This window comes from Cupressus sempervirens, chromosome 5 (genome assembly GCF_028749045.1).
Source record: "Cupressus sempervirens isolate cs-2001-9-10 chromosome 5, ASM2874904v1, whole genome shotgun sequence".
In the NCBI taxonomy this organism is placed as follows: domain Eukaryota; kingdom Viridiplantae; phylum Streptophyta; class Pinopsida; order Cupressales; family Cupressaceae; genus Cupressus; species Cupressus sempervirens.
In genome coordinates, this window is record NC_143122.1 from 965,917,443 (window position 1) to 965,932,800 (window position 15,358).

The 15,358-nt window shown below is 37.6% G+C and overlaps 1 protein-coding gene across 1 annotated transcript in view; it reads left to right on the forward strand.

The window, feature by feature from the left end:
• LOC149559168 (serine/arginine-rich splicing factor RSZ21-like) overlaps positions 1-15,092 on the forward strand; it is a 28,301-nt gene extending 13,209 nt beyond the window's left edge. Inside the window, exons 2-6 of the mRNA XM_089833085.1 lie at positions 9,207-9,297; positions 12,791-12,879; positions 13,011-13,224; positions 13,987-14,109; positions 14,233-15,092. Of these exons, the coding sequence (XP_089689211.1) occupies positions 9,209-9,297; positions 12,791-12,879; positions 13,011-13,224; positions 13,987-14,109; positions 14,233-14,272 (555 nt within the window). The 5' untranslated portion in view covers positions 9,207-9,208 and the 3' untranslated portion in view covers positions 14,273-15,092. The remainder of the gene's footprint in view (positions 1-9,206; positions 9,298-12,790; positions 12,880-13,010; positions 13,225-13,986; positions 14,110-14,232) is intronic.
• The last annotated feature ends 266 nt before the right edge of the window (positions 15,093-15,358 follow it).

The window sequence follows — 15,358 nt, forward strand, 5'->3', positions numbered from 1 at the left end:
AATAAATTAAATAATAAATTCAAGGAATTGAGAGTGTTAACCTTAAGCTTAATTTTACAACACAAGGTCTTCTAATTTTGTTGGAGCCAACCGGTTGCGTTTGACTGAGTGGATAAAGGAGTAAGTACTCCAATTCCGCTCAGCTGCAGAAGAGCTAGCAACCTAAAGAGAAATTAAAAATTATCAATACAACAATCAAGATAAATAAATTAAATAATAAATTCAAGGAATTGAGAGTGTTAACCTTAAGCTTAATTTTACAAACTTACTTGGGATAGGACCTTTATGGCAAGAGGTTGGAGGTACATGAAGGCTTGCCCATGAAGGTACCACTATTTGATGGCACCCATCCTACTTCGGTCTGCTATGGCAATAGGGAGGAAATCCTCACCCGAGTTGAAGGCAGCAAATTCACTCCTCACAATTGCCCCAATCTCTAGATCTTGGAATATCTTAGCTAGTGCCTTCTTATACGCATTTGCAACCACTGCATCTCTAAATGGTGGCACTCTACCTGGAAGGTTAAGTACCTCTGCACTATAGTACCTAGGGATAACAAAAGACAATTGAACACTATCAAATATCAATAGCACAAACATTGGATAAAATAAGCACAAGCATTTGATAAGAACTACAATACCTAGGGGATAGCGCATATGCAAGGAGGTGCAAAGGTGTGGTCATCTTGTTCCATTGATGATGAACAATTTTTTCCACCTTCTTGTAAAGGTTGTCCTCAGGATCATTCTCCCTCCTTTGTATGGCCTAGGATATGAAATATGAATAATAATTATAATTAGTGAATATGTCAATTTAAACTTTAGAATTTAGATATCTCTCAAATAAAAAATTCAAATTGTTGTAAAGGAGTGTAAAACTTACCATTTTAATTTTTTCCAGCATACTATCCATGGAATCATAAATGTCCCCAAGGCATGGCTCATCATTGTCTGCGAAGCAAAGCATTGCCATTATTGGATCGGTGATTTCCAACACATAACTCACAAGACCCCACCAATCCTCATCTAGTATCATTCTTCTCACATTTATGGCCCTTGCTGTATTGGAATTCTTCCAAATGCCCCATTGGGCGCTAATGACCATCTATTTCAATGCTTCGTTTACTTTCATAAGTCGTCTCAAGACAATTGTGTGAGAGGCGAAGCGGGTTTCAGCAACCTAAGAACATATTAAACTCAAGTTAGTAATACATTTAAAAATTAAAACATGTTAATGTAAACAACAACAAAAATTAATAATTATGGAATCCAATAATATTCAATTATATAATAAATATACAAATTTACCTTCAATAACTCCAAGTCCGAGAAACTCCTAAAAATTGCTTGTGACATGTGGTGATTTGTCACAAACATTTGAATCTCTTCACCTTCCTCATATATCCTTTTCACCTAATCTATTTTGGTGCCAATTGCTTTCATCACTAAATTGAGAGAGTGGACGGTGCATGGTGTCCAAAAGATATGATCATATCTAGACTCTACAATTATCCCTGCAGCCTTGCAAACTTTTGCATTGTCCGTGACCACTTGGACAACATTATCAGGACCCACTGACTCTATAGCATCAATGAGAATGCGTGAAATAAATTTTGCATCTTTCACTTGCCCTTCACAATCAACTGCCTTCAAGAACATTGCCCCCTTAGGGCATACAACAATAACATTGATCAATGGACGGTTTCTACAATCTTTCCACCCATCCGAAATAATAGACACACCTGATTGAACCCAAATCTTTTATTAGTTGAAGTTGAGCCTCTACATATTTCCTCTCATCATGTAATATGGTAGTGCGCAACTTCTCATAACTAGGCAGTTTGTAACCATGGGGTGCATCATTTACTGCTTCCACCATCTCCCTAAAATAAGGTGAACTCACAAAATTAAATGAAACACCATTTGTAATTAAACAACATCCAATTTTGTGATCAGCAATGTCTCTCTTTTCATTTTGGAATGCCCTATCTAGTGGGCCTCTCTTGCGGGTGAGTGGAGATGGTTCTTCATCTTCATCATTTGTAGTTGGCATAGGCAAAAAAGGATGTGTTCTTGTGTTTGTTTGATCGGATGATGGTGTTGGCAAATTTGTTCTTTTGGAAGCACCACGTTTTGCTTTTGCAACTGCTTTATTAACATCCTCTTGCTCTTTTGCTAATGCTGCTATTTGTGCAGCTGGTAATCCCTTCTTATCACTACCCAAACACATGTTAATTCCTTCACTTGCAAGGCCCAACAAATGTAGCTTCACTCGGGAATAGGAGCTTCTATGTTGTATGTTGCAATAATTACATTTCCATATGTATGCCCCACCCCCAGGACATTGTGCATTTCTTGTTGTGTGTCTCCATAAAGGAGACCCCTTATCAATTTTGAAGCTTGGTGATATAGTCCCACTCCCACCCATTGAGCCTTGACTACTCATTGTTCTATTCTTCCAATCTAGAAAAAAAAATGAAAGAAAACCATGTTTCACACTTACACAACCTTGAAAATTTGAAAAACTAAAAATAAATCAATAATCTATGAAAGAACTCAAGAATATGGTTGAAATGCATACCTTAAGCACTTCTGGCAAGGTATTTGGAGCTCCACAACCGATCTCCTTCGAATCCAAGCTCTTTACTTCAAACTAGCAAGTATGAGAGAGCAAAATAGATAGTAAATGAACTTGCATTGTGATTTAGAGGGTCCTTTTTAGGGTTTAGGGCCTTTAGAAGAAAAAAAAATTAAAAAATAAGGTTGGGCCCACTTTTTTGCAATTTTTTTGGACCTTGCCGCGGATTCACGTGGATTTGCGCGTGGATCCTCGAGGATCCGGGCAGGATCCGTAATCCTGCTCGGATACGTGGATTCAGATTCGAATTGGACCCGAATCTGGATCTGAGGCTAAACAGACAAATTTGGTAACTAGGCGCGCGGATCCTTACGGATCCACAGGTAGGATTACGGATCCTCGAGGATCCATACGTGGATTCAGATCCGAATCAGACTTGAATCCGGATCCGAGGCTAAACAGACGAATCCGGTAACGAAGGTCTCAACCCTAAATCGTTCATTATTGTATCCAAATAACCTTGGCAACTTCTAATACCAAGGTTCAATCATCACTACTTCTGACTAAGATGCAAGGTCAAGAGTAAGAAGTTTATTAGTTGCTTAGCTCTATGAGTTAATATAAATTTGTAACATCTTTATGATCAATATTTTATATTTATAGGGATAGATTGTTTGATTGGGAGCTATTGATTTGTTGTTTTAAAGATCTTTCAATAAATTGAGGAAATATCAATTTGAAGGAGCTATATAGGAAAGGGGGCATTATAAGCGGTGTCATAGCATGCTCTTGCTAGCTTGAGGGACATAATGATGAATTGATTACTCCAAGAGATGAATATGGTATTGGTTGGATGTTCTTGCCTCTTGTGGGGTAAGTGGTGAATATTACCCCAAAAGAAGAATTTGGTCCTGAATAAATATTCTTGCCTCTTCTGGGGCAAGTGAACTATGTCTACACATATTCATGTATATGTCTAGTGTGTCAAATTCATTCCATTGTTTGATCTGAAGTACAAGAACAAAAAGAAATATGAAATAGATGTATGGGGAGATGTAGGCAAAAGGGTTATTGTCGCCATCTAAGTAGATCACCTTGATGGATGCCAAAGTTTTGCCATCAAGCTCAATAGGGTCAAAGTCCTACTCTTGGACTTGGATTGGACAAGATGAGAATCTCACTACATACCCCATAACATTCTTACCCTAAGGGATGTAGATATGAGGATTAAGGTTGCCATCTGAGGATTAAGGGATTTAGGTAAGAGGATTAAGGTTGCCATCAAGCCTAAGAGGGTCAAAGTTCCACTCTTGGGATTTTAGATTGGACAAGCCAAGAATCCCACTGCATGCCCCATACTATCTTGCAATGAGGGATGTAGGTAAGAGGATTGAGGTTGTCCTTCGAGTAGATCACCTCCTGAAGTTTTGCCATCAAGGCCAAGTTGGTCAAAGTACCACTCTTGGGCTTAGATTGGACAAGCTGAGAATCCCATTACATACCCCATACCATTTGATGCCATTTGAGTAGGCCACCTTGATGAGTGCCAAAGTTCTACCATCAAGGGGTCAAAGTCTCTCCCTTGGGCTTAGATTGGACAAGCTAAGAATCCCACTACATACACCATACCATTTTTAAAATGAGGGATGTGGCTAAGATGGTCAAGGTTGTCATCTAAGTAGGCCACTTTGATGGATGCCAAAGTTCTGCCATTGAGGCCAAGAAGGTCAAAGTTCAATCACTCTTGGGTGTAGATTGGACAAGTTAAGAATCCACTGCAATCTAAGGATAAGAAGTAGATAAGAGGGAAAATACGAGAGCCATCTAAGTAGGCCACCTTGCTGGATGCCAATGTCGTTGATTTCGTTTGGAATCCGAGGCTGCATTCGTCCTTTCTCGCACAAGCAATGGCTCTTCTGATCGAATGGCCACGGGGAGCTTCCGATAACAAAGGCTCCCTTGTCACTTGTGATGCGCAGCCCAACTGCTAGATGACGGCTCGCCCTTCAGATCGCTGCCCAGGCAACCACCACAACGACACCATTGGAACGACAACCGCTGGCCGAACCATTCCGAAAATTTTGTGCCAAAGAAGTTGTTGCAAAGAGAACGACTCTGGGGAGAGAGACCTCACCTTGCTGGATGCCAAAGTTTTAACACCAAGGCTAAGGGGGCCAAAGCTATCCTCTTGGGCTTAGACTAGTCAAGTTGAGGACTCCATTACGATTCCCTATCATTCCTACCATATTGAGCTAATTAACCATGAGAGATGAGGCATGGATAAGGAAGCAATATGAGCATCCTACTAGGTAGACCACCTTGCACACATGTCTAAGTCCCGCCTTCAAGGCCAAGCCAACCAAAGTTCTACTCTTGGGATCAGCATGGGATTCGCTTGAACAACTTTATCATAACTTGATCTCTATGAATCAATTTGTTTAAGAATGATAGTTACACTCACATTTTAGAATCTATATTATAGTTACACCACCCTAGGGGATAAAGGGACGCGAAAAGGGGGGACAAGTTTCCAAGATGGGGTATGATGGAATGAGGGGATAAGTTTCCTGGACTGGGGGATAGAGTGGCCTTAATTTAGGGGCGGTGAGGGGGTGGTTGAGGGGGATATGTTGGTTGTATGTACTGTACATATGGTACGTAAAATGCTAGTTATGGAAAAATGTATTGCCTTATAAGATATAAAGATGTAAAAGAGTAAATACTTAAACATTGCATTGAATTGGAACATCGAACACTGGACATATATACTTGAATCAGCAAATACTCAACATTGCAAAGTCCCCCCATCCTCAGCGGATGTGGCGGAATCTGGTGTAGCTGTTGTGGATAGGGAGAGAGAGTCCCCAAGTCCCCGATGCATCCATGTCTTCGAGAGGTGGGACAAAAAGAGGGGGGGCACATCTCTGTGTTACTATGATTTATATATATGCTGACTTGTGTTCCCTTTGTTGTAGGATTTTTAGTCAAGACTTGAGAGCATAATGATGAAATAAACTTTCCTAAGTTTGGGTTATTGAATTGCATGGTTTGGTCTATAAGAACTTATGTTTCAAATTCGTACTCCATGTGTGGTTCTATTTTTTGAATAAATATAATCGAACAAAACATATACTACATTAAAGGCACCCACTATCATGACACCTGGTGATGAGTTAAGTTACATCCTAGAAATAGAAAGGTGGACTATTAATAAGAATGTTCATTGCTTGAGGACAAGCAATTTTTGGGCGGACGACTTAAACATCACACACTAAGGCTTGATTCCTTGGCTAAAAGTGTTGAATGGTCAAAGTTGACTTTATTTTTTCAAGCTTAATTTCTTCATTAGTGTGTGATGTTCAAGGGTGGCCATTTTTGGGAGGGGAGGATGTACCTTGCTTGAAACCCTATTGACGACATCCTCATCCTTTTCATACCAATCCAACAAAGGTGGCTAACAAACAAAGAAAGTATCTGTTTAAGCTTTAGCTAATAAGTAATATTCAAATAAATAAATAATAGTGAATGTAAATCATATATTAACATTAGAATATAAAATAATTATAAATAAATAAAAGATATAATATGAGTCAATATAAAATATTAAAGGATAATTACTATAATACAATATAATACATATAAAATACAATGTACAAATCAAATACAAAATATGAAATACATCTCGATATAATATATCAAATGATTAGTAATATATCAATAATACAATGATAAAGAGACATGATTAATTAATCAAACAAATGCAAGGGGGCTTGACCGTTTTAGAGAGGGGGTCTACTTGTTGAGATGCCTCCACACTAGTATAAGTAGAGGTTTTGTGATCAAGGGAATGGGCTGTTGGTCTAATTGCCAACATTCCTCTTCGGGATTCGTGACATGGCTTAACTGCCTCTTATGTTCTATAAGTCTAGTGGTTGTATCAGACATTGAGAGGTCGATCCTTTGGTTCAATGACAACCCTAGCTTGTAACAAGCGGTATTGGAGATTGGTCACAGGTTTGAATCTCCTCCGGTAACGCTGAGGGTGGGTTGTTGGAATCACCAACATTCCCCTTCGAGATTCGTGACATGGCTTAACTGCCTCCTTTGTTCTATCTAGTGGTTGTATCGAACATTGACAGGTTGATCTTGTGGTGCAACAACCACCCTGGCTTGTATCAAGGACATCCAATACACCCCACGAGTATTCATTATATCCGATCAACATATTTTATACCTACTTAGTCACTGATTTTCAATACTGTCATCCGCAACATATGGTAACAAGGAGAATTTACGTCTACAGACAAAGGACCGAATCATAACATCTAGGGATGTATATAACAATTTGAGTCTATTTGAATTGAGTTTTGCTAAGATAGGGGCTATGGTTTGACATTGAAGACCCTGGACATGGTGTATTCCTGATAAAAATATCACACGTGATATCTGTGTATAGAGTTGTCTATTGGGGAATCTGCAAACTAAGACTAATCAAAATCCTCAAAGATCGGATGATTCCGTGTTCCGAAATATAAATAGGAGAATCCAAATGGCAACAGAGAATTGTCACTGTATTCACAGAATCACAATTAGATATCACCATTGGAGGTGCCCATAGGAACTAAGTTGACAACCTTAGAAGTTGTATGCCTGTGGTGAGGGTCTACCATCTGACTGTCAATCGGAGCTATTGATTTAAATTGTAACTAGAGCCAACATAAAGAAATCATTGAAGGAAATAACAGAGCCCGTCAAGACTGTATTGATCATCATTGTATCCATGATTCCATATAGCCTTGGCGACTTCCAACGCCAAGGCTAGATCATCACTACTTGTGACTAAGATGCAGGGTCAAGAGTAAGAGGTTTATCACTCGCTTAGTTTTGTGAGTTTACATAAATCTGTAACATCTTTATGATCCGTATTTCATGTCTGCAATTCTATATTCTTTTGTTGTGAGATATTGATTTGTTGTTTTAAAGACTGTCCAATAGATTGAGGAAATATCAATTTGAAAGGGTTTTATAGGAAAGGGAACATTACAATGATGTATAGGAATAATTAGATTCCTAACTCAGTCATATTTCTTTTCTGCTGTTCTTACTATTTTAAAGTGTCCAGATTAGTAACAGTAAAATACGTACCAGGTCACTCTGATATAATATGTTCCTCTTAATATCTTCCTGTCTTGTTCTCACTCCTTATTGTTCCCCTTTACCTCCTAATTCATGCCTTAGAAGAATTGGACGAGGGATTCTTTTATAGATGATGACATGTCATGTTTCAAGTGATGTGTCTTTTTGTACATATATTATCTTCTAAATTTTGTGCCAAACGATTAGTTTTGCTAATGGTTGATTCTTCAGTGATGACTAAAAGTTTATATCAGTGATTAATTATGTGAAATTTATTGTTATTTCCATTTTCATTCTATTGCCTCCAGCTATAGAGAATAGTTGGAGGGTAGACATAATATGTAGGTCATATTATTGTTTAAAAATTAAATATTAGGTTTTAGTAATAACTTAGATATTATCGTTGTTAGTTTATATTATATTAAAAATCTTTATTTTAAAATATCATAAATTACACGGTGACCTAGATGTGTATATGAATTATATGTATTAACAATGTGAAAATGTATTTATATTATAAACAGTTTAATTTAATTAAGTTATATATATGTTAAAATATATGTATATTGCACATATTTCTGGTATGGCTTATGAAAATTAAAAAAATTAATCAAATATATATATGTTAATATAGATCTATGGATCAAGATCAGCTTATGACATGAAATGCCCGCCGGGTCATCGTGAAACTTTTTTGACATAGAGCTATGAACTATTGAGGCCACAATTGCGGGAATTTCATCCCCTTATTACAAAGTTGAGGCCCCAACCTGCGAGCACATTAGATCAGTGGAGGCACATGCCCACAACCATAATGGCCCAGTGGGGGTTCCAACCTGGGCAGGAGACCACCACCACCACCACCTAATCAACAAACTAAATGGCGAACCTCCCCTAGATGACTTAAGAAATTTATGTTGTATTGATTTTTGTGATCGATTGGGTTTTCTGATTTCTAGAAATGGTAAATTTTATTTTTAGTAAATGTGATTTGATTTTTTTGGAATAATAAATTTGTACTAGGTTAAATGCAATTATGAAGAATTTAATATGAAAGTATGTTCATCAGGAATTTGATGAATAATGGATAACCTGAGATAAATTTTGCAACATCTATTTGGAGAAGCATTTTAAATTCTTCTTTCTTTTGATGGTTAGTGATCCAATTTCTAGGTCCAGCAACAGGGAAATTGAATTGGATCCATCCATAGATTCCTCCAGTACAATGGGTTTGATTTGGTCTAGGCCATTTTTCAGGATAATTGATTGGACTGACTATCATTGAGAATGCATTTCACAAGAATTAGATCTTATTTGATATATATGTTTATGCTCGTGATGTAATTTGGAGTCTGTAATAAATGACTTTATATTGTTAGTTTGTAGTCATGGTTATGTCTTGAGTAAGGATTGCTAGATTGCCTGACATTTTCATTTTTCCACCGATTTATCATTTATGATTTGTTAGTCACCTTTTCTTGATATTTTTTCAGCTATGTCTCGTGTTTATGTTGGCAATTTGGATCCTCGAACAACTGAGCGGGACTTAGAGGATGAATTCCGAGTTTTTGGTGTACTTCGCAGGTATGAAAACTTAGTTCAATGTGTCATTTTTTTCTTCAAAAATGAACTGGTCATGTTTATCTGGGTTTGTGTATTGATCTAGAATAAGGATGGGTGTACACAATTGGTACATCATGAACTTAGTTATAGTCATGCATTTTTGTTCCTCTACAAGGTTAAAATTTAATGGTCTGTGTCTGTTTGAGCTTGTATGCACATCAATGGCTAGGAGTATGTGCTAGTTATGAGTAGATAAATCATAAAGCCATTAGCTGAATATTTTAATTTCACCTTTATAGGATGGGCGTACACAATCAGTAGGTACATCTTGAACTTAATTTTAATCATGCTTTCTGTATTCGTGCTTTACAAGGTTAAAATTCTATGGTCTGTGTCTGTCTGGTCTTGTATGCACATCTATGGTTAGGAGTGTGTGCTAGCTATGAGTATATAAATGATAAATTCATTTGTGAATATTCAGTGTCACCTTGATAGGATATTGGCCACAATACTTCATCATTTTTCTTTTGCCTTATTAAAACCATGGCTAGGTCTTCCCTAAATATACTGTGTGCGCTTTTCTGAGTAAATTGGGAGTATATGTACCAAATAGTCTGCGGGATCTCTAATTGCCATGAGTTCTAGCAAGTTTCATGTGAAATTTACTGTCATATATATAAATTTTGTTAGAAAATTACTAGAAAATTCAGGCCAAACATTGGAAACCACTATGAAATCCTTTAAGTGTGTGCTGTAATATTTCAGCCCTCCAGAACCAGCACTTGTTTCCCTTCAAAACAGTAGCCACTTAGTGTTTTCTGAAAGGGTTTGATTTTGGTGCTCATAAAGTAGTTATGTTTTCATAGACTAAGAAGCAGGAACTGTTTTGGGGTAGAAGCACTATGATCCATGCTCTCTGATTATGCTTTAAGTATTTATATTTCCCCTTTCTAATGCTGCATTGTTATGATAACTTTTTTTATAGTACAAACTCTTTTGTTAAGTGCAAAAGTTGTTCAATTTTCATTACTTATTAGAATTATGTGGGTTTTCTCTAGCATATGGTTCTCAATTTTGTCTTGCAAAAACCAAGTAGTTCTCTCAATATAACTACCACCTCTCAGCCTATTGATTGAGTTCACTAACCTCCTCTCTTGAGACGCACTCCCCCAAAATATTTCCCCGTATTATATTTCCCCTTTCTAATGCTGCATTGTATGATATTTTGTAGTACAAAATCTGATGGTAAGTGCAGAAGTTGTTCAATTTTCAATACTTACTAGAATTGTGTGGGTTTTCTCTACCATATGGTTCTCAATTTTGTCTTGCAAAAACCGAGTAGTTCTCTCAATATAACTATCACCTCTCAGCCTATTGATTGAGTTCACTAGCCTCTCTTGAGACCCACTCCCTCAAAATTTTTCTCCATTAAGGAGAAGTGGGAGATGGCTGGGAGAACTACACCTTATTTATTGCTTCAAAAATCTGTCATAGTCTGAATTGTGTTAAGATTAGGTGTACCGTGTAATACACCTTGCAAACTATAAGAACAATGTATTATCTAATTAAGTATTACGTGTTTAATTGTGACCAGTCATAAAAGGGGAGGACCACCTGTGTAGGAGGTCTATGAAATTCTCTAGAGGGTGCTATTTTAGAGAGCAGCAAGAGCAAAATATAGCTTGATTATGGTGCATAATGGTTTATATCTTTTGACTAATGATGAAACCATTATGACTATCAGATCAAAAGATTATACCCCATTCAAATTATGGGTTCGAAGATTAAAACAAGGATCAAAGGTCAAAGGTCAAAAGTCAAAGATAAAAATATAATTATGATGGCTTGCTTATATTTGCAAAGTTAAAAGATAGGACTAGCTAAGATGATGACTAGTGTCTTAATCCTACAACATGCAACAACTATAAGATAAGATACACCTGTCTACTAGAGACTTTAGAGAGATTCCAACTTGCCAAGTAAACAGGTGAACATGCACCAAAATGACCCAACTAGAAACTAGTCAGATAATGTGTTCTTTTCACACTACAAAAGGGTAAACTGACTAGGAAATACACCTGTTTGCATGTTCACACTACACCACTAGGCAGTTGTATTAGGATTCAGTGTAAGAGCATTGAAATTTGGGTTACCTAGTGGACTAGGAAAGGATTGTCTATTATAGGCAGTGAGCATCGTGGAAGATAGGCAGTGAGCATCGTGGAAGATGAGTTAAAATTGAGCATCTATTTTGATTAGTTTGATGATTCAGTGGTGGGAGTTGCATGCATGAAAGGTGTTGCTTGCATTCAAGTGGTCACCTTCACCGTGACTTGTGAAGCCCCCTTGAAAGCTAACAGTTCAGTTTAAACTGCAGGTGGTTTGTTGGATGGTTCATCTCCTACAAACACAAGCCTTGGGATAGAGGTTTTAAGATCACAACAGATGATGGTATTGTAGGGTCAGAGTGAAAGATTGGCTATCAACATGCCATCAGAGTGTTGACACTGGTGTAACACCAACTGTGGAGTCATGTTGTTATTTTGTAAGACTTGTTCAGAGTTGTAATATAAATAGACAAGCATTTGCACGCGCGTGCACACACACAACACACGTAGTGATATATACATATGTAGCTTAGTAACTGGGTTCTGCTATTTAGGCCTGGGTTTTGGTAGTGGTTCTTCCTAGGTGCTTGGGTTCTCTGTGAGTTCTTCTATGATGAACCCATATAAAACCCAGGCACCTAGGGAGTACTGAAGGGCAGTACCCAAGCAAATATACCAAAATATGTGCATGCATATGAAGCAGAAATGCAATACTTCTAAATTCTCATCGAATTTCTTTATGAATATACCAAGTGAATCTGGCCTTTAAATATTTAGAAGCAAAATTTGAAGTACCCAAGACTCTGTATTATGCTTTTGATGAAGAAAATATGGAGATAAAATGCCAATTTTAATTGGAATTTTCAGTGTAATGACATTTTGAGAGCTGAGCATTTTCATTATTGCAAATACGAATATGATATATGAGGTCTTTTATCCATAATTTTTATCGTCAATTATGGATTTACGAGTATCTCACATTTTTTTATTTACAATTTAGATGTTTAAACAATTATGTGTGCATGTATATGTATCTATGTATGTATATACGAGTGAACCTGAACCTGTACCCAAGTATTTGTTTTTGCCATAGATGTGTATCCAAACCCTGTAGCCATATACTAAAACCGGAACCCTGTACCCATATCCAAATATTGTAAGAAGATTTTCTGTAGGGATCAATAACTTCCAATGAGTTTTCAATTTTGTTGAACTTCAATTTGACTTGGAGGTCCGCCTTAACGGATCATTTTTGTATTTTCTGTTATATTGCTTGTTTTTTAATTGACAATGTTTCCTACCTCTATCACTTCTCTAATTTCTTCATATGTTTCTGATTCTATTTTTTTAAAATATGTTGTCTAGAAGTGTTAAGCTTTTTATAAGTTTTTGATAAACCAATGCAGTGTCTGGGTTGCGAGGAAGCCTCCGGGCTATGCATTTATAGAGTTTGATGACCGCCGAGATGCTGTTGATGCAATTCATGCTCTAAATGGTATGCTTTTTCTTATAATGGAGCTGCAATTATAGCTTACTGTTGTTTTATTCAAATATTTTTTGGTCTCTATTTCTGATGTTTTGTCAATAATTGTTCTACACTGTTGTAACATTTGTTAACTTGTACAGGAAAGAGTGGTTGGCGAGTTGAGATGTCTCGGAGTTCAAGAGGGGGAGGTAGTCGTGGTCGTGGTGGCGGGGATGATCTTAAGTGCTATGAGTGTGGTGAGCCTGGCCACTTTGCACGGGAATGCCGTTTGCGTATAGGTGCTGGAGGTTTAGGCAGTGGCCGACGTCGATCCCCCAGTCCTCGCTACAGGCATAGCCCAAGCTATGGGCGCAGGTAAATTACGCTGTCTGACTTCAAAATCTGTTTTGATTTTGCACTATAGAAGCAAACCAAAATTATGGGTGCAGTAAATTGTGATGTTAAGATAATGCCAGGCCAGCTATATATGACAGTAAGGTTGACTCGTGTCCTGGATTACTAGGCATTTAAAGTTTAAATCATTTTATTCTTCTAAGAAGTGCTGCTGGTTGTTTGTTCGTTTGGTTGTATTTTATTTGTGGCTTTTGCATATTGCAATGTCGTATGCATTGTTGGTTGGGTTCTGTACTTGATGGATGCTGGTTTGATGGTACATCTAGACTTGGGCAAACAGGCATGGGTTATCTATTGGCAAAGGTAAATAATGTAAAGTATCAAAGCCTAATCATCATTATTATTCTAGTGTGAGAAGCCCTAGGTATAGTCCTGATGTTTATGATACATTGGGATCTGGGAGGAGACGCCTAAGCTACAGCCCAATTTATGACAATCGAGGCTACAGTGCCAGCCCAGGCTATGGAGGTAGCAGCTACAGAAGAAGAATTCGAAGCCCATCATATAGCCCCTATTGGGGAGGCTATGGGGATGGTTATAGATATGGGAGGTATGGTTGGAACAGCCCAGTTTCAAGCTGCAGGGAATCACTGATATGTGCAGGAGTCATAGGAGCTACATGAGATTGAAATGCATTTTGTCATACTATGTTTCTACATTTGTTGTAGGTAGTTAATCTCTAAGCTTTATTGTCACTCATGTATATAATTCCTTTGTGCACAGGAGTCGAAGTCCTCGTCGAAGTTATTCTCCAAGACGTCGTAGCTACTCACCACGACGGGGGCGAAGTTACAGCAGGTCACCTCCACTTCGTCGTGATCATCGGGTCTCTCCATATGCTAATGGGTATGAGATAATTGTTCACTTAGTACAATAGTTTAGGTTGATTCTGTGCTATACAACTTTATTGCTTCTGTGTGCTATTTTTTCCTTACTAATGTTTTAAACCAGTGAAGTTGGTGAATGCAGGAGTCCTGTTCTGAGAGATCGGTACCGTAGTCGTAGCTGAAGTAGTTGGAGGATTTTACCAATGTGGAGACAAATGTAGTTTTACTCAATGATGTATACAGTATGTTTCTGTCCTTATGGATTGGATCTTTGGGAGATCAAAATCTGGCACAGTAATCAGTCTGGATGCTGCTACTCTGTTGATAAATGGCAGTTATTTTAGCTCAATCGCACACTGTTTTTAATTACCATCTGGTTGGAAAGTATTGGCTCAACAGAGGGATAGGCTGCTTGGTATAGTGTTGGACTATTGTTTCAGCCTATTTCTTCGGTCTTCACACTAGATGATCTCATCGGCTGCCTGCCACGGGATAAGTTTCTTTCCTGTTTTTGCCCTTCTGTTTTTTCTTTTAAACATAATCTTTTACAATGAGAAAAATGTTTTTCTGGTTAATGTATTAAACAAATTGAAGTAAAATGGCTATAACATGTTGGCATAATGAACTGTTGAGAGAAATCTCACTAAGGCCTTTTAACTTGTTTCTGTGTTCTGAGGTGTGGTCTTGCTAAAAAACGGCATGGGATGGAACTGCTCTGCATCTTCTCCTTGCCTGGGTAGTCTGACTCTCTGCCCCATGTCATCTGTGGATAGTGTGCCTCTTCGGTCCTTCTGGTTTCCTCATTTGCATCACCACTGCAATTTGAAGTTCACAAGATCTTGGAAGTTTGGTTATCATCTTGACTAGCCTCTTCAATGAAAAATTATTGCCTAGTGCGATACAATGAGGAGGTAGGTGTATAATGTATTCAAAAGGAAAATGAACTTGTTTACCATTCATGCTTTCCTTGAATGTAAGATCCCTTTTTGATTCTTGTCACTACCCCTTGAGCCTATTAATCATGAGAATCAGGCAATTCTAGGCTGTCGGTAAAAAGAATGGATAAAAAATAGATTTCTTGTGCACATAAACTAGAAACTGAAATATGTCCCTAACGAGTAGTAAGTCTGTGAAAACCCCCTTCAGGAAAGAGGTAAACAACTGTGATTAGCTTCAGTTGAAGCTTTTAGTAACATCTATTACAACAATTTTGCTAAGTTAACTTCTGATGAATGCCTGATTGTTGATTTGGTCACTTTATTGATGTA